A 23,490-nucleotide genomic window follows, 5' to 3' on the forward strand; every position below is an offset into this window, starting at 1 on the left:
ACACCAAGTTTGATATCCAAAATACGCTTTAAATTGAGTTCTGTCTTGAAAGGTACTAACACTAGCTTTAAAATTCCGGTTTACTCAGTTGCATAATGATTTTTCTATCTAGTGATTTATTATGGAAAAAAAATAAGAGAAATGAAGACATGATGTGGTTTATTTACTATTTGGGGGGTTTGTAACAATTTAATAGCAAGCCATCTGTAACCAAACTGGTACCAAGGGATACCGATACAAACCTAGCCGGTTCAGAGAGAGTCCTTTCAACACAACTGTCATGAATTCACCTTCCGCTCATTATACATTGCCTGGTGTAATGCACTATTTGCAGACAGAATATACTAAGAATGAAAGGGACAGGATCAATTGGGAGTTGGAAAGATGTGAAATGAAATCGAGAATCGCCCAATTGGAAGGTGAGAATAGAGATTTGAAATCTGGATTGGTTAAATTGCAGAACCAATTGAAAGATTCTGGCTGTTCGTCATCGGGGAACCTAAACGAAAACGATGAGACCGGAAAATCCTTGCCGCTAGAATCATGGGAGCAAGAGGAAGAACTGTTACATTCAAAACTATCGGTGCAAGAAAACATTAAAGAAATAGTGTACCTTTTGAAAAGCCCGCCAGTAACAGATCAGTTGGAATCATTGAATGATAAAGATGATTCGGTGAAAAAATTAGAATCCTTGAATTTGTTTAATGTCAACAACTCTAGCATTCTCAAGAATGGTACTGATAATAGAACCGAAGTTAAAAACGAACATAAAATAAGTAATTCGCAAGTTGACGACGGGGATCTTATCATCAATGATAAAGAGGCCAATAGTACCAGCAGTGATGTCCCAAATATCACTCTAAACAGGGATTGGAAAGATGTCATAAATTCACCCCCAGGAGATGACGTTTCTGATGCCGAAACTGTAATAAACACAAGGCGATCAAGATCATCGTCCTTGTTCTCAACACAATCCAATGAGATGCTCAAATTCCATACTTATCGTTTCTTACAGTATCATTTATCTTCAATTAGCAAATTGAAGCTTCTCGGAAACAACATGCTATCTTTTGGCTCAGATGGTTTACTAAAGCACTGGCTCATTGAACCTAGTTTGAACTCTAATGAAAAGGCAACCAAGGCGTTTCACTGTGTGCCTAACCTCTTGGGTATTTTTTGGTTGAATAAAACAAGGTTTATGACTGTGGATGAAACTTCCGTCAAGTTGTGGAACGTAAGCCAGAGCGACCCTGTCATATCTTGGGATGGCCTCAAGGATTTAGAAGGCTTACAATCTGTAGATTTCAAAAATAAATGGCTAATTTTGACTTTCGTTAACGAGATACGGGTCTGGGAAATTAAAATCGATGACTCCAGTATCGTTAAGGTTAATGAATTCGTCATTTCAGTCCCCAATAAGATTCTCAATTGTTTGTTGGGATTAACGGAAAAATCGCTTATAATATTAAATGGTAGTTCAAAACAAAACGTAAAGATTTCTATCTTCGACTTTCAAGGCTCCCTTTTACAACAAATCGATCTTTCTCATTCGCTGACCCAATTCCATCACACAAATAATGAATTAGCATTGAACAGGTCGACATCAAAATTGCTTGTGAGATTCGATACAGAAACTCTGATTTACTCTTTCGATCAGAAGAAGACCATTTTAGTGTCTTCTACCGCAGAATCTGCTATTTCCTCGATTTTCCTCAATGATTTGGAGTACACTGTCACCGCTTTGAAGGATGGTTCAATACTCGTGAAGTCAATCAAAGAAGATGGTAAAGTAATTAGAAAATACAATCATTATGAACACCCTGAGAAGGTTCCCGCTGAAGTGCAACCAATTGCCATTGCATCCACAGTCATAGATGATACCCCTGTAATCGTTTCTGGTGGCTATAACGGTGTGATACGACTAGAAAAAATTATGAGCTTATGAACGCAATGCTATAGTAATCAAAGCTGCCGCTATAATTCAAAGAGAAATATAGGAAAATAATCTATAATGCTCATGTAAAACAGTACAAGACGAACGTCATCGTCTATAGACATGGTATCCCCAGAGTACCTATATAATCCTCCTCACAACATGGAAATTATTGCCCAAGCGACCTTAAAATTCAGTTATAAGTTACCCGGATAATATTGTTTTCATGGTTACAACAACAATGAGAAAAGACATGTTGAAATCAATCTGACATGAAGTGGAATCGGTAAACAGAAGAGAACAGCCACCAGAGAACTTCAATTACAGGCTAAATCGGAACATAAACCTACAACATTACTATTGAACAGCTGAGAGGTAAAGCTGAAACTGCGAAAAATGACCAGCTTTTCTCGTCTGAATACAAATTTACTACAATTAAAATCGAAGCACTCATCAGACAATGCCCAACATTTATACGTCAATGGGAATGTTGGATCATCTACAGAAGAAATAACTTCCGTAGAGTACAGCAAACTGTTGCAACTAAAATTAATTGATGAATCGTTGTCCTTCCAATGGTGTAATAATTACACTGTTTTGAGTATTTACTCCATGAAGGAAACTTTTGCAAGGAAAACCATATATATCCACTTTCCAAAACCTCTTCTGAACAAATGGTTTACTGCAGTCGTATACGAATCTAGTGAAACGACCTCCAACCTATGTTTTGATGTGATTTTAAAGGATGGAATTTTCATCAACCTTTCATTGCCTATCGATTTTATTCTATCGAGAACTCGTCAAAATGAGTATCCTGAGAATTGGTTGAAGGTTTTAAACCCGTATGATTTCTCAGTACGTCCTCCACAGTGTCTATTTCATGTTGATAACACCTTCAGTGTAGTATTTCTAAAAGATGGTGGTCTTTTGGGGTTAAAACGTATTCCGCTCGAAATATTAAACGATTTTGAATTGCAACCTGTCCTATTCAATGATAGTTCATACTTTCAAAGTTTTACAAGAATGTTTTCAAAGTACGATAACCACAACTCTGCAGTGGTATCTGCAGAACTTTTGAATGACAAGTATCTTGTCACATTAACGAATGATGCAACCATTAAAATCTGGGATTTAACCACATATCAACTAAATGCGCATTTCGATCTAAAAGAGAAAAACCAGCAGGTGAATTATGGAGCTGCCGGAAAATACATGATAATTTGTGGATCTCTCCTGTTTGTATACCTACCTGCAGGTAATGGATCGTTCCAAGTCATTCAATTAGAAAATACGCATTCTTCAAGAATCTCCTTCAAACCATTAAACGTTAATATACCTCTCAATCTTTCATCTTATTCAATATGGTCTTTAATTGACATTCAATTAGTAAAATCCTCAATTGTCAAACAATCGGGACTCAACTTGGTTTTATTATGGAAAAGTAACACAGTGACCAAGCTACAACTACTCTCCTTCGAAGACTCTCTGTATAGTAGCTACAAATGGATTGATGGTAACAGCACATACCTCTCTGATTTGCTTGATGACTCAGACCTAATAACAAACGGAAATATGGAAAAGGCTCTCCTCAATCTCAAGTCACACTACTCACAATCAACGTACGATGACGCACAAAAGATACTGAATAAAAATAATGTCATGGTGCAGATAAATGATCCTCATAATCAAGATTATTTGAATAATCTAGAAGCTCTTTTGAAAGAACTTCATAAACAATATCAGGAGCCTTCAACTCTAACTATTCTTGATGATGAGATAATTGTTGTTAACAGCTTACACATGTATCATCATTCCACGTATAAGTTAGACTCACAACTTGAAACAATTTTCTTTAACATTTTTGAGAGAAAGGAACCCTCGTCTCAACTAGAGCTTTTCTTAAATATCCTGCATGGTTTTTCAACAACCATTACATCTGAAACGTTAAATAAGATATCTGAGAAGTTCTTAGACATGGTAAATGGTTCAATAAATCCCTCGTTATCATTGAAAAATAAAATTACCATTGTCTTTCAAGATTGTCTAACAAATGGTTTCCAAAGTGCTAATTTATCAAAATTGTTGGAAAATCTAAATTCTATTGATGTGGTGGAGGTTTTATCCGAATTTATACACTGTGATTTGAAAGTAGGTGCTTTTTCAGTTATTGATTTATTAGATACTGACATTTTCTTATCTGTTTTGTCTATGGAATCCTTGAAGCAGACACTCTCCATTATGGATAAGTTTATCATTGATATATTGTTAGTATTCACTATTGTGGATATCAACTATGAAGTTTTTGCAGAGAAGTTGTCTAAGTTAATTACCTTGCACTTCAATATCTCATTGTGGCTCCAAGTGTATCAAATAGATAAATTATTGGCAATTTCTGAGACCTTCGGTCATGTTACTAAATACAATTATGGTGCACAATTGAAATCTTACAGCGATATAACCGACTTTACTACATTAATGGTTGGTTTTGTCAAGAATTCTCCAACAGCTGAACCTCCAATATTTACAAGAGCCTTTTCCGATTTCATATTGAACGGCGAAGATTTGACTTGTGCAAAGCAATTCCTACACTTTGTTGCTAAGCCTTACCATGTGTCCAAGGATCCAGTAGAAGAACTACTATATGCTCTTTCTTTGTTCAAATGCAATGAATATGATGCATCTATTGAAATATTCTTGGCAAATGACTTCTCTGATGAGCTCTCACTACCTAAATATCTGGAGGTTACTGAAAATCACGTTTGGTACAATCTCCTTCATGCGATCAATACAAAAGATAAACCAGCATACTATTATGAACTTTCAGTTCTATGTTCCAAAGCTTCATCGTATGCTAATGCTTTAAAAACCATCAAAAAATCTATATCACTTGATGGTACAAGAGCAGATCAGTTGATACAATACTTAGATACATTGATAGTATTTGGCGATTATAAAGAAGTCCTGGATGTATTGAGGTTGGAACAAAAAGTCCTTGATATAAGCCTAAGAGAAAAATACTATTATACACTGCTGAGTGATCAAAAGTACAGTGAAATGTTCACTGCAACTTTACTCCAAGAATGCTACAATGCAAACATTTCCAACGGATCCATACTATTATGTGTGAGTGATTATAAAATTATAGCTTCAATTTTATCATCACAAGTTTCTCTCACTGATTGGAACAGCTATAAAAAGTTGTTCTCTTTCAGAATACTAAATCAACATGAAAGGAAAGCGTGCGAGGAACTATATGACTATGTACTCTTCGGATCGAACGACGAGGTTAAAGAAAAGTGCCTACTTCTAATATCCAATGTCTTAAAGACATTTTCAGATGCTAAGGACCAATGGTTCATCAGCTATCCAGGACAAATTATTCATTTACATGAATTGAATGACAAAATGAATAAGTGTTCAAAGTAGATAAACATATATATTGAAAGCTTTGTTTAACCTCTATTCATTGTATTTCCGCTTCCTTTAGGATTGGATTCGGTGAAGTCATCCCATGCTCTTGCTTTATATGTAGCAAGATCATTGGATTCAAAGTCATCCTCATCAGGTTCTTCTTCTACGGGTTCTGCCCCACCTTGAAGGACCCTGTTCTCTTCAAATTCTTTTGCCAAAAATTCTTCCACCGTCATTGTCGGTCCATATTGACCATATCCAAAAACTTTGGATTTCAATTGATCCTTTTTATCTAGTAACGTGAAGTTTCTTAGTACTTTCCCGGATTTGGAGATCAAAGGTTTATTTAATGATTCAAGTTTCTCTGTATATCCCGTTGGGTCTTTCTCAGATGTATCAGTATCGGGTACCCTCTCTTCCGAATTATCTTCCGAGACAGAATTTGTGAAATTATTTAAGAGTTCGATCTCCATTAAAATCTGCTCCAATTGATTCCAGCTCTCTGAGGCTAGTTGCTTCAATTGAGTTAGATACAATAGACGTAACGTTTCCTCTGCATCATCATCATCATCATTGTCTAGTTTATTTTCCAAGAGTTTTATTTGCATCTCCATTTCTCTCCCGGTTCTGTACAGTTCGATCTTCTCCTGTCTCTTCAATGTCGCATCTTTCAACTCATCTTTTGCACTTGAGTAAAGCTCCTCCAGTTTAGGTTCCCATAATGATTCAAATTTATCGACTCTTTTCGATAGTGATTCCGGAAGTATGCAATAGTCTTGAAGAGACACTAAAAATTGCACTAATAACTGAACCGTCTTCTGTAAGAACTTAAGCCTTACAATATTCCTCTGTGCTGGTGAACCAGTGACCACCTGCTTCCTAGCCATCATTTGTGCGAGATAATAATCCAAGGACAAAAACCTTAATGATTTGGTGGAAACATCGTCCAAGGTTTCGTTCGTACTAAAAAGATGTGATTTCGTTTGTATGAAAGTCTTGAAGTTCAATCCGTGCGCTAAACATTTTGTCAATATTTCCTGATACTCTTTAGAGTCCTGTCTGCTGGCAGATTCTTTGATTTGGGCAAATTCCTTGAGGAACTTATCATATTCTTGAGAAGCGTTCATAGATAAAGTGAAAGTAGAGAGCACGTACTGCTTTCACTGATGATTCTTCGACACTATAACCACCTGATGATAACTAACAGATGACAGAATGGTAGTACTTGTCGCTTTCAATAAGTGAAGTAAAGAAGTAAACCCTTTGAAAAAATAACCAATAATAGATTTAATAATACATTTATAGGTATGAAAATAGTACATACGACATGCACAAATGTTTTACATAGAAACGGTCACAATACACTACAGCACGAAGGGTTTGAAACTTCCAACGCGCGCCAACATCTAATTTTTTCATTCGGTATTCTTTTTAGCGTTACATGCAACAATGTGGAGTTTATCACATTTCAATTCTGATTCTTGATCTTGTCCATCTAGCTTCACTATACAATCCTTAACTATAAACGTCCAAACGTCATCGCAAAAACGGTAGGTATCGAGATGACCTTTGAATGTCAGCTTTGAAGTTGTCTTATCCCGTAAGGTATCAGATATAACCCTGTCAAAGGTCTCTAGTATCGTCATCGCTAGAGACGCCTCAATTCGTCCATCACTGATTAATGTATCTAATGAGTCCATCAAACTGGCCCCAAGCGTACTTCTACGATATAACTCATAATAACCCGTAGTACTCATAACCTGTTAATATTGACTCCTTTGACGCCTCACGAGCTTAGCCTGTAGATGTCAGTTTTTCTTCCCTGAAGTATCTTCCAGATTGCTTCTGCTCATGAACATCTTTCAGTCTTTCTTTTGTTTAAAGGTTTCGAATTAGAACTTTCCCAATTTTCAAACATTATCCAATATAAAAAGTACGAGAATTATCATTTTAGTACTATATGATGAGGTAAGTTGTCTAGTTGCATGACCAATACCCTGTTGCCAGTCTGTTAGTGAGGAACCTTGACTCTCACGTGTTATGTCAAGCACAATATACTATAAGTTTCGTTCTCAGAAGGATACATTTCGAGTTGGGTTCGATGGTACAGGTATCACAGTTTTCGATTTGAAGAGAGAAATCATCAATGATAACAAGTTGGGGGATGGGACAGACTTCCAATTGAAGATATATAATCCAGACACGCTAGAGGAATACGAAGATGATACTACGGTAATAGGCAGATCCAGTATGGTGATTGCAAAGCGATGTCCAAGCGTAAAACTTTCTGTGAATGGGAAAAGTGTGATTGGTAATGCTACACGGTATGTGATGGGTAAGCCCAGAGTGATGAGTAAAAGAGCGATGACTCCGAGTGTAACGTCAAGCGGCAATGCAAAAGTGGAGGGTCAAACTGAAGAAGAAAGGATTGCCAATATGTTCGCTAACCAGGAGACGCAGTGGGAACAAACGCAACAAGAGATGTCTCAAGCGCAGCCGATTTTCCAACAGAGAAACGTTGGGTCAGCACCTGGGCAAGACCAAGAACCACCACCACCCGGTTACATGTGTTACAGATGTGGTGGTAGAGGTCATTGGATTAAAAATTGCCCTACCAACAATAATCCTAATTTCGAGGGTAAGAGAATTAAACGTACTACCGGTATTCCTAAGAAGTTTTTGAAAAGCATAGAGATAGATCCATCTTCGATGACTCCGGAGGAGATGGCTGAGAAGAAGATTATGGTCACTGATGAAGGGAAATTCGTAGTCCATATGGCAGATCAAACTTCGTGGGAAGATTATCAAAGAAGACAACAACAGCAGAGTTATATGATGTCTCAAGAGGATAAATTGTATATGAAGGGACAGTTTCCAGACTTGCCGGATGAGTTGAAATGTTGTTTAACTGGTGGATTGCTACGAGATCCTGTAAAATGTACTAAATGTTGTGGAAAAGTCGTTTCACGACTAGCTATGGAGGATGCACTACTAGAATCAGATTTCGTTTGTCCTCTTTGTCAAACATCGGATATCTTATTAGATTCATTGGAACCAGTACAGGAGATACAAAGAAAAGTTCAGGAATTCATAAAGCAAAATAAGAAAAGATTGTTAGAAGAAGAACCTGTCGCTGGTGCTGCACCTGTTGCTGAAACAGGTGTCAAAAAGCCAAAAGTCATGCCTCCTCCTCCAGTTCCTTTCATGCCATTCATGTTTCCTATGGCACCGTTTTTCGGTGTGCCTTCTTCGACTCAGCAGGTTCAACCTCAGAATCAAAATCAGCAAGAACCTTCTGTTCAACCTAAAAATTAATCTGGCTTTCTTAAGCTTTTAAACCCACATTTTTCAATCGCATATACAGCATAACGATCATCGGCATGAACATACTATATAATAAGCGCATGTAACATTAAAGATACATATTATGTCATCAATACGATAATTTGAGACTTTATAAAGTTTCTGTCATTACAAATAGGAATCATCAATATAAAGAGGGACTTTTTTTGTTTGAAACACCACACACCCAACATGATACTGTTTTCGATTAATTACTTCCATCGTTGAAACAAATAACGGCCCACTTACCAGAGGAAGTCCACCAGGAACCGTTTTCATTACCTTGATTTGCCCAGTATTCTGACAATTCTTCGTCTTCACCTTCTCGTAAACCGACTATAACATCTGCTTTGGCAGTTCTGAGAGACAAAGTTACCAATCCGTTATCTTTCAAAGGCCCAATACTAGTTTTCCATGGGGTAGTTCTTGGCCAAACACGGTCACCAGTTAGCTTTCTGTAGTTCAAATCACCTTTAAAGATGCACAAATTAGCAGTAGACAATTCTTTGTGACATTCTGCACCACCGTACTTGGTTTCAGAAGGATCGATGTTCCAGTAATCCAATGGACCTGTCCAGAATGGATGTGCTTTTATAGAGATCTTATCCTGTTCAACGTACTCTTTGATTCTCTTAGTGATAAAATCCAAATGAGTTCTGTCCTCCACTGGGAAAAACTTTGGATCCTCAAGCTGAGCAATGATGTCATTGAAATCTTTTATCATAACATCGCTGACCATGTATGGAATATCTTTACCATGCATTACAACAGACGATGCCAAATCAAAATCTAGCATGAAGACGGCAAACAACAGATCAGTGTACAACTCGAAACCGGAGTTATCCAAAACGAAATCGACACGACCGGTACCTTTTTGTGACTTCAAATATTGGAAGGCTTTCTCAGAGTCATCAATCAGAATATTCGATTTTTGTTTCAATCTGTTAGCAGAGTTTTGAATGGCATTGATGTCGTCCAATGTGGCAGTAGCCAACAAGGACAAATCGGTCGCATTACCCCACAAAGAGATTTCAATAAATTCTTGGAATAAAGGTGGGATAGCATCTTCATTGCCGTTAAATTTTTCTATCACACCATGGTAGTAAGTTGCTAGATCAAGAACACCATTTTTCGAAGATTCAAACGTGGATGTCTTCAAACGTTGAAAGATGTCAAAGTCATCCCATTCAGATTGTTCCCTGAAAAAAATATTAACCTTTCTGTACAATAAAATCTCTAAGAACAACCAATCGCCGTTCAACCATGTCTGACCGTCATTTTCTTTCAAAATTTCGTTAAAGTCCTTGTATTGTTCAGGTAAAAGAGTAGGTTTAGCATCATTTTCAACATCTTGTTTCAATCCAGCAATCTGTTTCTTGATAATTTCACCTTGTTCTTTAGCTAATTGACTATTCGTTTCATTTATTGCCAGTTGTAAGTCATCATAAGCGTTCTGCAAGATGGTTGGCCAACGTACTTCAGCGGTGAATTGACCAAAGGTACCTTTGTCACCGGTGGAAAAGACTCTTGGAATGTCGGTGCTCATAATATATATTTCAATTTGACTTGTGGATGGGGTTCGAAGGATTTTGAATTGCAAAGCTTTTCGAAAGATACAAATTGAAAACGATCTACCTTCTCTAATTCAAGATGAACTTGATTCGTGTCCTATTTGGCAATGGACAATTGGTTCCTCTTCTTATATACACTTTCAAGAAAAACTAGTTGCTCTTTCGGTAATCCGGAAAAACGTCGTGTCACCTGTCTAGAGGGCCAAAAAAACAATGCTCGAACCAACCCGCACAGTCAAAAGGAGCAACGTTTTCCGGTAAGGTTTCTGATGTCAGTTTAAAGTCGGGTCAAATCAGTGAACAAGCCAACTCAACTACTTTTAACCCGCCTTGTCGAATGAACTCATATGCTCAGGTTTATTCAATCCTTTATTTCGTTGACCTGTCATAAACCGTACTATAAAAATACATATTACTTCTCCTGCAGTAACCCGAAGATTTAATATCCGGTATTATGTGGTTCCAATTTACAAACGATAGTGGCAGTAACAGGAATAACCGCAAATGCTATATATAAGAAGTCAAGCTCAGTTCATTGACTTCACGCATTTTCTTCGAATCAAAGGTTAAACTTTTGTCTGTGCAGTTTCTCTGGTGATTTTCGAAAAAATAAATATCCAATCGAAAGGCCGTTAGCTAACATACAAAGAACCAGGATTGGGAACGAATCTCCTTTCTTATCGGTAAACTCATGGTTCACCAAGGGTTTGAAGGGTATTGTTCGTTGGTGTATGGAACTGAGTTAATAATTGAACGAAGGCTTATATCGATTGTCCATCCAATCCTCTCTTCCTATCTTATTTGATTAATAGTGTTGGTGTTTAGGGTCCTGTGTGTTTCAAATTCGAAGTAAATTACGACACCTGGAGTTAGTTACCAGGAATACGTTGCATAAGAAGAGTCTAATATTCACTCAGTAGAAGTTGGCGTGTGTTTGTGTTTTGTGTTTTTTTTTTTTGCATTTATGAGTGTATAAGTAATGACTTCTCGTAAACGTCGCTCTCTAATAATCAGTGCGCCTTCATCACCGACAATTCCCGAAGAACCAAGGTTTTTCTCTTCAGCACCACCAACGGCTTCTGTGGGACTGGGGTTGAGCAATGGAAATCCTACCGGACAGCAATCTAGACATTCCTTTCTAAGGATCAATCCCAATGATGCTAGAAATATTTCCTTCGATTCTTTGACAGATTCATCTAATATCAAGCTATTACTTATAGGTGACGCCGGAGTGGGAAAAACGGCAATGATATTATCATATTGCAATGAACTACCTAGGATAAGTACAAAAGCTTTCAAAAAAAATATCGACAACTCTCCTGCAGGAAGTAATGGCTTCTCGAAATCTGAACTAAATAGGGTTAAGAGTATTGCCAAACGGAAGAGGTACTCTTTGAATGATTTCGAAAATTCCCCGATGGCTGATGATTCTGATTTTGAGATTAATACTACTTCGACCATTGGGATAGATATAAAGACAAATTTGGTGAATATAGACAATAGATTTTTCAGAGTTATTATGTGGGACACTGCTGGACAAGAGAGATATAGGAATGCTATGATTTCTTCATTATATAAAGGATCTAATGGAGTGATTTTAAGTTATGATATATGTGACTTCAATAGTTTCCTGAATTGCTTGAACTTCTGGTTGGTTGAATCCATTGAGAATATTCCTAATTTGAGCATGACACGGTTTTATCTAGTGGGGAACAAACTCGATTTATATAAGGAAAGGAAAGTTACGCATGAAGACGTACTTCAGTTCATTTCCAGGATTGAGAAAGATTATAATATAAAAATATCAGGTAACTTTGAAGTTAGTTGTAAATGGGAGAATGTGGTAGAAAGGACATTCAATATTATTATTAAAGATTTGGTAGAAAGCGGGTGTTATGAGGATGACAGAGAGCTTAGAGTAATTTCATCAGACCAATCAGAAGATAGTGAAAGTAGTTTGGAGGATATTCCAGGCACTCCCCGTGGCGTGCGACAGAGATTAATGAAGAATAAATCCAAAACTGTGGATTTGAATAAACCATTGAATAACCAAAACGACGATGGTTCAAACCCAGGCTCCACGAGTTCCTGCTGCACTTAGTAATGAATTTCAAGTTATAGCGTCATGATACCAAGTATTGGCAGTGGAAGATGATATGCAAGGAATATGTATAATATTGTATAATATTGTCAGTCATTGTAACTTTGTGTATAATAAATGTAATAATATCGATTTTATAAATATTAATTTGTATTTTAACTAATGATACATATTATAGTGTAATGCTAGAGTGAGCAGATGTCTATTATTAGCCTTATATCAGGTCCAATAATATCAATTGAACCCGCTGAAGTATCTATCTCTGAAATTACCAGTTCTACTCAAACCAGAATTGTTGGGTCCATTAAATTCGTGTCCTCTATTGATATACACCAATAATCTTCTAGACCATTTATTGAAATCTTGAACACAGTTATACTTCAGTTCCAAATTCGAATGAAGAGGAATTATAGTTGCAACATTCTCGTCATTGGCAGTGGGCATCCAGAAAGCCAATCTACCATTAATGGGGAGTCTTTGACTTGCGTAATCCAACAAATCGTCTAATAGGGAATCTAAAGAGTACGGTTTTTTAGTTGGAATATAGTCTCTAAGTAGATAAGCTTTTTGACCGTTAATTTCCACATCCTCTTTCCCAGCAAATCTCTCCGGATCCTTTGCTCCAAGAACTTTAATCGATTCTCTAATACCGTATGGAGGATCACAAAGGATCGTATCAATGACAAAGTCCTTTCTCAATGCATTATGCGTAAAATCCATTGTCATGACGTCCAGGAATTGGATAGACTCTTTATAATACTTGAAATTTGCCTTGATAGTTTGTTGTCCCTTCCCTCTGATCATCCTACCATCAATATCAGACCCTAAGACAAGAGCACCATAATGGCCACCAGCCACCAGGAATGAACCAGTACCAACGAATGGATCATACATTATATGTGCTGGTTTTACCTGTGCAATATTTGCACTTACCAGTGATAATTCAGCTTCAAATGATGTGGTTCCTTTGTAAGGTCTCTTTTTCAAGTCATACTTCTCTAGTGCACCCCGTGCACGATCGCTTAGTTGAATTAACCTTCCGAAATAGATCTTTTCTGGAACCTCACCCCCGATATTTTCGCTGATAGCTTTGTATTCTTCAATAACCGTAAAAACTTCATCCGGATTTTTCATTTTGATGGGTCCCTTCAACTCAAGGTACTGGAAAGATTCAATGGTTGTCACTCTCGTAGAAATATCCTGTTTCGCGTTACCACCAAACTTTTCAAATTCAAACTTGAAACTCTTTCTTTCATTTGCGCTCTTATACTGTTCAAACTCGGGATGAGCTTGGACACTCTTGTGCAACGACTCATAAGTATTACCTTCACCCCAGTACTCATAAATGGCTCTTGTAAGCACCGATCTCCTAATCCAATCACTGGCTTGCTTATCATTTTCCAAGGTAACTATCATGAATGGTGAATCGACAGAATAACTCGAAAAGTCGACATCAACTCCATGCAGATCCGCTAGTGATTCCAATTCTGCTAGACGGAAATTTAAGTGCACCTGCACCATAAACAAAAGATACCGCTTCCTAGCCATAGATGATGGTTATAACTGGCGTTTGTATTAATTCTAAATCCGGAAGTACGAAAAGTGATTAACTGAGAAGTCGCACTTTCGATTAAAGAGGATCTCATCTCATCGCAGCTCATCTCGATATTTCGCTTTCTCTGCATGTTTAGCTGAAGTCGGCGTTGAATGAGTAAAGAAAGGTATATAGGATTTCATTACCCGGTGTTTCTGATTGTTTGGGCGCAGTTTTGGGACGAGTTGTCAAAAAGTTTCTTTTTTTGCAAGGCGAAATCGACAAAATGACAACCAAAAAGGCCCTAAAGCATGAATTTTTCACTAAGAACAGCGAATAATTTTTGGGGCCAAGTTGTTGCCATTGGAAAAAAAAAAAAATTAATTTGAATATAAAAGCAGTACAGGAGAAAAATTGAAGGGGCAGAATGTTTCTTCCTGTTTGTTTACCACTTTCCAGGTGATTAGACAGTCTAAAGAGATAATCAAGTCACTAAAACGAGTTAGGGAAGGATATAGGATTCAAAAGTATAGAAGTACCCGTATATCATTAGCGAATCGAAATAATCAACGGAACAAAGAATATTTACACTGTATTTTTTCTTTTTCTTTTCATTTATAAGATACCGATTGTTTTCAATAGAGTTTTAGAAATTGCAAACTAGGAGAGAGGAACCATTGTTACCGGAAATAGCTCATATTTGTTTTATTTTCGTACTGTATTAGATCTCAGTTATTACTTTATTATCGTCTACTACTACTTTTAACGTATAACATTAAACTTTGCTGTGTGTTGCTGTGTTTAAGCTATAAAATCCCCATACAGACAAAAAGAACAAGGATCATTTAAGTAGAGCGGAAGAGGAACGGCGCAGGAAACTTACACAGCGTTATCGTACTTATATTTACAAACGTTTACTGCAGATTTATCATATTTAGTGTACAGAACTAAGAAAATCCAAGTGGTAAAGTGAACGGTGCAACAAGTAGACGAATAAGAAGAAATTGAAATATTGCATTCAAGATGAGTTTATCAGACGATGAAGATTTTAACGACATCTACGGTGATGAAAATACCGCTCAAACCACGGTGAACAATAACGAGTCGACTTCATCAACTGCAACATCTACAGATAATCAAAATAATACTCAAAGTAATAATAATCAAAATAACGTTAGTAATAGCTCGACAGATGATCACAAAGATCAAGCTTCAACTACCAATAAAGAGGCTAATAGTAGTAGCACAAACACCACCGCGGCAACATCTCAATTAGATCAACTAGCAGCTTTACAGGCTTTGTCATCTAACCTGTCACAACTGCAACAGCAGGTTGCCTCTTCAAATAATCAACCAGATTCTAATCTTGCATCCAATAATGACAAGGCTGAAAACAATAACAAGGAAAACTACAGTGCTTCCGTTCCTGAAATGCTGCAGATGCCTCAAATGCCACAGATGCCAGGTATGCCAGATATGTCACAGTTGCAACAATTGCAACAGACTATGTCTCAATTGCAACAAACTGCATCTCAGCATGAACCAAAGGCTATCAAAGCTGATTTGTCTCGTGACATTAACAAGATGTTCATTGGTGGTCTAAATTGGGAAACCACCGAAGAGGGTTTACGTGATTACTTCAGCAAATACGGTGCAGTCGCTGAAGTTAAGATTATGAAGGACACTGCTACCGGTAGGTCCAGAGGTTTTGGGTTCTTGACATTTGAAAACGCTTCTAGTGTCGATGAAGTCGTTAAAACACAACATATCTTAGACGGTAAGGTTATCGATCCAAAGAGAGCCATTCCAAGGGAAGAACAAGATAAGACTGGTAAAATTTTCGTTGGTGGTATTGGTCCAGACGTCAGACCAAAAGAATTTGAAGAATTTTTCTCTCAATGGGGATCCATCATTGATGCCCAACTAATGTTAGACAAAGATACTGGTAGATCTAGAGGCTTTGGTTTCATTACTTATGATACACCAGATGCAGTTGACAGAGTTTGTCAAAACAAATTTATTGAGTTCAAGGGTAAACAAATAGAAATCAAGAGAGCTGAACCTAGACAATTACAAAAGCAAAAACAACCTCAAATGACTCAACCAATGGGACAAAATATGAGCAACCCAATGCAACAGTATCAGATGTTCCAAAATCCAATGATGGCAGGCGGTTTCAATCCTATGATGGCCACTGGTTTCAACCCTCAATCGATGAACGAATACTACACTAAGATGCAAGAGTATTATCAACAAATGCAACAACAAACTGGTATCGATTATACTCAAATGTTCCAACAGCAAATGCAACAAATGCAACAGATGATGGGTATGATGGGCGGTCTTCCTGCAGGCCAACAACCTTCTCAAAGTGGTGCAGGATCTCCACCAAGCCATTCATCCACCCCTCAACACAACGACGACAGTAATGGTGTCACTACTATTGGGAGCTCAAATAATGGCAACCGTAGTAACAGTGGAGTAGAATCTGGAGATGACTCAAGATACGATAATTCATCAAGCCGTGATGATTCTCGTCGTTCAGGACACAGAGCATACGATCGCAACTCTGATCGTAGCAGTTATGGCTCGTCTAACCGCGACCGTGACAGCTGTCGTGGCCCATCTTCAAACTATCGCGGAGGTGGTGGCCGTGATCGTGATTCCCGCCGTGGTGGTAATGGGTATGGCGGTGGAAGCAGAGATAGACGTGGATACCACCCATACGCCAGGTAATCTGCTTGTATGTTAGATTTATTATAAGGTAAAGAAATCTGCGTATGTAGCCGCGAGCAAGAGGATACTTTGTGTTACTTGTTATATTTGCGATCCATCCATTTCTTTAACTGAGCCTCTCATAACCATGTAATAATAGAAATATAATGAAAGCAATGATTCCTAAGCATCGGATCAAATCACATTCCTTGCTGCAAATGTCACACAATATTTTACCATACTCTGTTTACCTGATTCATGAACGTTAACACGAAGCATCAACGCAATTTTATTCAACTTTTATTGCTAATCAAAGCTTAATTTTATATAATAACATGTAAATCAGTATATATCAATCAAACTTACAGTTTATCAACTACTATTCAACCTGACATTGGACCTCACACCGAATGGTCAGTGTGTGTATATACAGTTGTCAGTATTCATGTATATTTGGTACAGGTTAGGTTGCTTCTCAATCTGATTTTGAATATAGGCAAAAGTGAAAAAATATCAAAATCAATTCCAATTTGACATATACTAGCATTCACAATTACACATGCTCATAGGAATAGAATAGGTTTAGGATACGGAAATACTACACTACTCACGGAGAATTCGCTAACGCAAGTATCTGTCTACACAAATTTGTCAAGATGAAGAAATCGCCGTTACTTTCCATCGATGCTTTTGGTAAAACAGAGGAGGATGTCCGTGTCCGTACACGAACAGGTGGATTAATCACGGTGTCATGTATCATTATAACGATGTTGTTATTGGTGAGCGAATGGAAGCAATTCAGCACTATTGTCACTAGACCTGATCTCGTGGTTGATAGAGACCGTCATTTGAAGTTGGATCTCAACTTGGATGTGACATTTCCTTCGATGCCATGTAACGTATTAAATCTAGATATATTAGACGATTCTGGGGAATTTCAGATTAACCTATTAGATTCGGGATTCACGAAGATCAGAATTAGCCCAGAAGGGAAGGAACTCTCTAAGGAGAAGTTCCAAGTTGGTGACAAATCATCAAAGCAAAGCTTCAACGAAGAAGGATACTGTGGACCATGTTATGGTGCATTAGACCAATCAAAGAATGACGAGCTACCACAAGATCAAAAAGTATGCTGTCAAACTTGTGACGATGTGCGTGCAGCCTACGGACAAAAAGGATGGGCATTCAAGGATGGTAAAGGTGTGGAACAATGTGAACGTGAAGGATATGTTGAGAGCATCAATGCCAGAATACATGAAGGTTGTCGTGTTCAAGGACGTGCTCAATTAAACAGAATACAAGGTACCATCCACTTCGGTCCAGGTAGTTCAATGCGTAATATCCGTGGCCATTTCCACGACACTTCGCTATACGATGCATACCCACATTTGAACTTCAACCATATAATCAACACCTTGACGTTTGGAGAGAAACCCAAGGATGGAGACAGCGAATTGATCGGTTCTGCTTCAATTTCACCATTAGACAGCCGCCAAGTGTTCCCAGACCGCGACACACACTTCCATGAGTTCTCATACTTCTGCAAGATCATTCCTACCAGATTCGAATTCTTAGATGGTAAAAAAGTTGAAACTACTCAATTCAGCGCCACGTACCACGATAGGCCTCTAAGAGGGGGCAGGGACGAAGACCATCCAAACACTGTTCATTCTAAAGGAGGTGTCCCAGGTGTTTTCTTCAATTTTGAGATGTCGCCTTTAAAAGTCATAAATAAAGAACAGCATGCAACATCATGGTCTGGTTTCCTTTTGAATTGTATCACAAGTATTGGTGGTGTCTTGGCAGTTGGTACTGTCATTGACAAAATCACATACAGAGCACAAAAATCTATTTGGGGTAAGAAGAGCTCTTAAGCAAAGATAGATAGAAAGAGAAATTGTACTACTGTTCTATAAAAGTACATATATAGAAGTTATGTGTGAGTTTGACACTTGTAATTCTTATTTTCCAGTTATAGAACGAAACTCTAGCGTATATCAATATTCAATGCCAGATATGTAGGATTATTACACGACACCTGGCAAGTGCCGCTAATTGGTGTTATACTCTTAAATACCACTGAGAAGTATCTCCTATATAAAAAGAACCTCCAGAATTTGATCCACAACAATGTTTTCGGGCCCCAAAGGTTTTGACCCAGAGATCTCAGTATTGACATTACTCTTGAAAGAAAAAAAAAAAAAGAATAGAATAAAACAATACTGAAATTAACGAAACAGCCAGTGTCTTCGAAGTGAAGTTAAAATAATTCTTATCGTTGTAAGTCTTCCAGAGCTGTACAAACAAGGTTTTTACTATCTAGGAGTGTCAGAGAATAATTCTGTTTTAGTTGCAGCCTGCCATAATGGCGGTAAATCCATCAGTATCCAATGTTTCGCTGACGAGTGTGCGTTCAAATAGCACACATTTATTAATGAACAAAAAGGTGACAGCACAGGAGTCATTATATCATATGTGTTTAATGATCAAGAAGAGATTAGAGTTTCTGCCACAGCTCCAACCATATTTGAATTTAGCGCATTCGAGTTCAGAGATTCTAGCAGAACACCAAGCCCTGCTTTTATCGCAGAAACAGCAGTCACAGCAGCAACATCGGCAGCGAGGTTCGCATTACGAAGGTAGTAGTGCACAAAGTACAAATGGTAGACTTTCCTCCTCAAGTACTCTTCATAGGGACTCTAGTTTCTCGGCTACGAGTTTTGGAGAGGACTCTGAGCATTCTCAGTCCTTTAATATGGAGGACACTTTACTGACTTTTTCTGTTGGTATTACGCCTATATCTGTCGATTGTGACCCTGTAACGCAACTTTCTAAACTATTTCAACAGGGTTCGCCACTTTGTATTATATTCAATGCCGTAAGACCTCAATCTAAGCTAACGGTGGTCTCGTCAGATGATATTAAGATTTGTAAAAAATCTATCTACGACTTCATTCTTGGTCTGAAACAACATTTTGCATTTAATGACGAAGAACTGTTCACCATTTCTGACGTTTTTTCAAATTCGACAGATCATTTCTTGAAAGTTTTGGACGTTGTGAATACGTTGCTGAATGCTGCACCTGAAGTATTCCCACAAATTGATATGAGCACACAGTTGGAATCTCAACGTCTTGCGAAACCACAGACAGAATATGATAAAATTGTCAAAGAATTCATCGAGACTGAGAGAAAGTACGTGCATGATCTAGAAGTTCTGAATAAGTATAGGAAGCAACTTTTAGACAACCAAATTATCAACTCGGAAGAACTGTACATGCTGTTCCCCAATTTGAATGACATAATCGATTTCCAAAGACGGTTTTTAGTGTCATTAGAAGTCAACGGTCAAGTTCCATCTCAAAAACAAAGAATCGGGGCCTTATTCATGCATTCCAAATATTTCTTCAAGCTATATGAACCTTGGTCCATAGGTCAAAATGCAGCGATTGATTTCATTTCGTCTAGTTTCAACAAAATGAACCCAAATAGCACTAATTTTGTCATCGGTAATAAAATGGAACTGCAATCATTCCTTCTCAAACCAGTCCAAAGATTGTGTAGATACCCATTACTTCTCAAAGATCTTTTACAACACGCAGAAAGTGATTCTAAAGAATTGGAGATTGCCTTGGGTATTGCCAAATCCATTGCAAGGAATATTAACGAAAATCAAAGGAGAACAGAAAATTACGAGGTTGTCAAACGTCTCTATGGTCGTGTGGTAAATTGGAAGGGTTACCGCATCGCTAAGTTTGGTGAGTTATTGTACTTTGATAGAATATCAATATCAACGAGCAATTCCAATGAGCCAGAAAAAGATTTTGAAGTGTATCTATTCGAAAAAATCATACTATTATTCAGTGAGGTAAGCCAGAAGAAAGGAAGCTCAATAAGTTTAAAAAAGAAATCGAATTCATCATCTGTTCTTCATCTTTCAAACTCTTCGAACACTAACATGAATGATTTCACGAAGAACACTGGGAAACTGGATTTAAGAGGTCGAATTATGATAGTTAACCTGACTCAAGTCGCTCCGATTGATAACTATTCCCTGAACATTATTTGGGAATCAGCCAAGGAAAAGGGGAACTTCATACTAAAATTCAAAAATGAAGAAACCCGCAACAACTGGGAAAGCTGCCTTCATCAGCTTCTTCGTCAAATTCGCAGCGAGTCCTATAAAAGTGTCAATACGAATAGCGATATGTCGTCATTCTCCTCACCAGTCCAATATTCTCACAACAGTGTTGCCTCCATTGGTAGCACTCTGACCAGACAAATCTCAGAAGTCCTTCCCAAAAGCCATATGTCCAATGCCCGTCAGTCATTTGCAAGCGAATACAGATCTATATCCGAAAGTTACAAAAATTCAATCCCTGACACTATGCTTCTACTGAGGGTCTCATTCAACAACGATTTTTACACAGTCTTAGTATCCTTAGACTGTTCTGCGGAAGATCTGTTGCTTGCGATTAAAAGGAAATTGGCACATTTAGGAGTAATCACGAAGGTAAAATACCAGGATGAAGATGGTGATTTTGTGATGTTGGAAAGTGATGATGATTGGTATGTTGTAAAAGATATGCTGAAAGAGAGTAATGAAAGACTATTGAACGTTTGGGCTTATACAAACTGAGACATATTAATAATATTTTACCTTTGATTGTATTATACATAGATTTCACTTTTTGGCGTTTTTCAAAGGTAAATGAAGACAATTCCAGTTTGACAGGTTCACTTGGTTGATTTAATATAAGTTCAGTTATTAATGAAAATCATATTTTACAGATATGAATAAATAAATTATATTAGATAAATAAATATTTCAGGCCAAATTTTACTCTGACTAATTTAACAAACTCAGGTAAGTGTGTACTTTGGACCATCACCTCCCTCAGGAACTTCCCAATTAATGTCCTGAGTTGGAACCTTGATGTCACAGGTTTTACAATGAATACAATTTTGTGAGTTAATCTGGAATTTCACACCCAATGGGGAGGTTTCGTCTTCAACATACTCATAAACACCAGCTGGACAAAATCTTGATTCGATTCCCTTCCATTTTGGATACGCAATACTAGTATGTTTTTCCATATCTTGCTCAGGGACTCTTAAATGGCATTTTTCGTCATCATCGTGATACGTTCCAGTTCTTGATACTGATGTTAAGATATCAAAGGTAATCTTTCCATCGGGTTTTGGATAATCTATGGGTTTGTATTTATCTGCAGATGCTGTTATAGCAGCATCTGATGCATGGTGATGGAACGTCCATGGAACTCTGCCTTTGAGTATGTAAGAATCAACACCTGAGTATGCCATACCACCGAAACCCCCTAGTGGTGTTGCTCCGAATGAAGGCCTAATATTACGCACTTCATAAAGCTCTTCATATATCCATGACTCTTTGAATGCGGTCTCGTAAGACTCTAGGTTAATTGGATGTGCGACAAGTTTTTCAGTTTCACTCGCTTCTAATTCTTCCAAGGTTGGCAACTTTATGATCTCTTCGAAGGACTTTTCTGCTGCTAGCATACCACTCTTCATTGCAGTATGTGTACCTTTGATTTTAGGAACGTTCATGAAACCTGCTGAAGCACCGATCAAACATCCACCAGGGAAGTTCAATTTAGGAACTGATTGGAGACCACCTTCATTTAGAGCTCTAGCTGCATAACCTATGCAGGTACCTCCAGAAAGGATTTTTTTGTAATAAGGATGCAGTTTCATTTTTTGGAATTCCTGGTATGGTGACACGTATGGATTCTTGTAATCTAAACCCACGACTAAACCTACTGTTACTAAACCCTCACCAAAGTGGTACAGAAAGCCACCTCCATACACGTCATTAGTTAAAGGATATCCCATAGTATGTGCAACAAAGCCCTTATTGAAGTTTTCAGGTTTTACTTCCCACACTTCTTTGATTCCTAAACCGTATGTTTGATTGTCTCTTTCATGTCTTAACTTGAACTTCTTTATTAGTTCTTTTGACAAGGAACCGTGGCAACCTTCGGCAAACATCGTTTGTCTAGCATGGAATTCCATTCCTCTTTCGAATGTTTCCTTGGGTTCACCGGTCTTCGATATACCCATATCTTTAGTTGCAACACCGATAACGGATTCACCATCGTCACCATAAATCACCTCGGAGACAGAGATACCAGGAAATACTTCAACTCCTAACTCTTCGGCTTGTTCTGCCAAGTACCTAACCACTTGTGATAAAGATGCTATGTAGTTCTTGTTTATGTTCATCATCTGTGGAGGCTCTGGGACCGGTAACGCGATATTCCCGACCAAATATTTCAGCTCCTCCTGTTCTACCTTGGTAACTAGCTCTGGAGGAAGAGGAATCCCATTACCATCCTCGTCGTAATATTCGCTTTCAGGAAACAACTCCCTTAATGCCCTTGGTTCTAAGATAACACCGGAAACAATGTGTGAGCCCATATCCGGAGCCTTCTCTAAGACGACAACACGCAATTCTCCGTTACCATGTTCATTGTCTAGTTGTTTGAACTTAATGGCAGCAGCTAACCCTGCCGGCCCACCACCTACAATGCATAAATCTACCTTATCTACTGGTCTTTCAGTTGTCAAAGCCTCTTGCTGGTCCTCTGTCATTTTCTGAAATGGTATCTCTACAGACTGCCATTTACGAGAAGTAGTTGAAAATGATCGAGTTATAACATGCAACCGCTTCGCACTGTTACCGAAATATTGCAAGTGCAATTGTAGCTTCTGGGGAGTAGATGCAAAGTATCTGACAAGTCCATTAGAGACGACTGGACTGACGTACTTTTGCACCGTGGCCGGCCTTTTCAAAACCTGTCTGTATAACATTATAACTGATGAAAGACTACAGAACACTTGAATG

At 37.9% G+C, this 23,490-nt stretch overlaps 12 protein-coding genes across 12 annotated transcripts; 7 read left to right on the top strand and 5 right to left on the bottom strand.

The window, feature by feature from the left end:
- Window positions 1-280: 280 nt before the first annotated feature.
- Window positions 281-1,945, top strand: FAR8 (Far8p; the record flags this gene model as incomplete). The annotated part of the gene is made up of 1 exon (XM_452768.1): window positions 281-1,945. The coding sequence occupies one exon, from the start codon at window positions 281-283 to the stop codon at window positions 1,943-1,945; it is 1,665 nt and encodes a 554-aa protein (XP_452768.1).
- A 384-nt stretch (window positions 1,946-2,329) lies between these two features.
- NUP120 (Nup120p) lies at window positions 2,330-5,359 on the top strand (the record flags this gene model as incomplete). The annotated part of the gene is made up of 1 exon (XM_452769.1): window positions 2,330-5,359. The coding sequence occupies one exon, from the start codon at window positions 2,330-2,332 to the stop codon at window positions 5,357-5,359; it is 3,030 nt and encodes a 1,009-aa protein (XP_452769.1).
- Window positions 5,360-5,385: 26 nt separating this feature from the next.
- On the bottom strand, window positions 5,386-6,471 carry TAP42 (Tap42p; the record flags this gene model as incomplete). Its single annotated transcript, XM_452770.1, has 1 exon — window positions 5,386-6,471. One exon carries the CDS (start codon window positions 6,469-6,471, stop codon window positions 5,386-5,388), a length of 1,086 nt encoding a protein of 361 aa, XP_452770.1.
- Window positions 6,472-6,759: 288 nt separating this feature from the next.
- Window positions 6,760-7,101, bottom strand: TOA2 (transcription initiation factor IIA subunit gamma; the record flags this gene model as incomplete). Its single annotated transcript, XM_452771.1, has 1 exon — window positions 6,760-7,101. The coding sequence occupies one exon, from the start codon at window positions 7,099-7,101 to the stop codon at window positions 6,760-6,762; it is 342 nt and encodes a 113-aa protein (XP_452771.1).
- A 283-nt stretch (window positions 7,102-7,384) lies between these two features.
- MPE1 (cleavage polyadenylation factor subunit MPE1) lies at window positions 7,385-8,659 on the top strand (the record flags this gene model as incomplete). Its single annotated transcript, XM_452772.1, has 1 exon — window positions 7,385-8,659. One exon carries the CDS (start codon window positions 7,385-7,387, stop codon window positions 8,657-8,659), a length of 1,275 nt encoding a protein of 424 aa, XP_452772.1.
- Window positions 8,660-8,894: 235 nt separating this feature from the next.
- On the bottom strand, window positions 8,895-10,232 carry KLLA0_C12859g (putative methyltransferase; the record flags this gene model as incomplete). Its single annotated transcript, XM_452773.1, has 1 exon — window positions 8,895-10,232. The coding sequence occupies one exon, from the start codon at window positions 10,230-10,232 to the stop codon at window positions 8,895-8,897; it is 1,338 nt and encodes a 445-aa protein (XP_452773.1).
- A 1,004-nt stretch (window positions 10,233-11,236) lies between these two features.
- YPT11 (Rab family GTPase YPT11) lies at window positions 11,237-12,358 on the top strand (the record flags this gene model as incomplete). The annotated part of the gene is made up of 1 exon (XM_452774.1): window positions 11,237-12,358. One exon carries the CDS (start codon window positions 11,237-11,239, stop codon window positions 12,356-12,358), a length of 1,122 nt encoding a protein of 373 aa, XP_452774.1.
- Window positions 12,359-12,592: 234 nt separating this feature from the next.
- On the bottom strand, window positions 12,593-13,906 carry TRM11 (tRNA (guanine-N2-)-methyltransferase; the record flags this gene model as incomplete). Its single annotated transcript, XM_452775.1, has 1 exon — window positions 12,593-13,906. The coding sequence occupies one exon, from the start codon at window positions 13,904-13,906 to the stop codon at window positions 12,593-12,595; it is 1,314 nt and encodes a 437-aa protein (XP_452775.1).
- A 1,009-nt stretch (window positions 13,907-14,915) lies between these two features.
- On the top strand, window positions 14,916-16,628 carry HRP1 (Hrp1p; the record flags this gene model as incomplete). The annotated part of the gene is made up of 1 exon (XM_452776.1): window positions 14,916-16,628. The coding sequence occupies one exon, from the start codon at window positions 14,916-14,918 to the stop codon at window positions 16,626-16,628; it is 1,713 nt and encodes a 570-aa protein (XP_452776.1).
- A 635-nt stretch (window positions 16,629-17,263) lies between these two features.
- ERV46 (retrograde cargo receptor ERV46) lies at window positions 17,264-18,481 on the top strand (the record flags this gene model as incomplete). Its single annotated transcript, XM_452777.1, has 1 exon — window positions 17,264-18,481. One exon carries the CDS (start codon window positions 17,264-17,266, stop codon window positions 18,479-18,481), a length of 1,218 nt encoding a protein of 405 aa, XP_452777.1.
- Window positions 18,482-18,972: 491 nt separating this feature from the next.
- Window positions 18,973-21,246, top strand: CDC24 (Rho family guanine nucleotide exchange factor CDC24; the record flags this gene model as incomplete). Its single annotated transcript, XM_452778.1, has 1 exon — window positions 18,973-21,246. The coding sequence occupies one exon, from the start codon at window positions 18,973-18,975 to the stop codon at window positions 21,244-21,246; it is 2,274 nt and encodes a 757-aa protein (XP_452778.1).
- A 224-nt stretch (window positions 21,247-21,470) lies between these two features.
- On the bottom strand, window positions 21,471-23,456 carry CIR2 (electron-transferring-flavoprotein dehydrogenase; the record flags this gene model as incomplete). The annotated part of the gene is made up of 1 exon (XM_452779.1): window positions 21,471-23,456. One exon carries the CDS (start codon window positions 23,454-23,456, stop codon window positions 21,471-21,473), a length of 1,986 nt encoding a protein of 661 aa, XP_452779.1.
- Between the last annotated feature and the right edge of the window lie 34 nt (window positions 23,457-23,490).

The sequence above is a fragment of the Kluyveromyces lactis genome (assembly GCF_000002515.2).
Source record: "Kluyveromyces lactis strain NRRL Y-1140 chromosome C complete sequence".
NCBI classification, from domain to species: Eukaryota; Fungi; Ascomycota; class Saccharomycetes; order Saccharomycetales; family Saccharomycetaceae; genus Kluyveromyces; species Kluyveromyces lactis.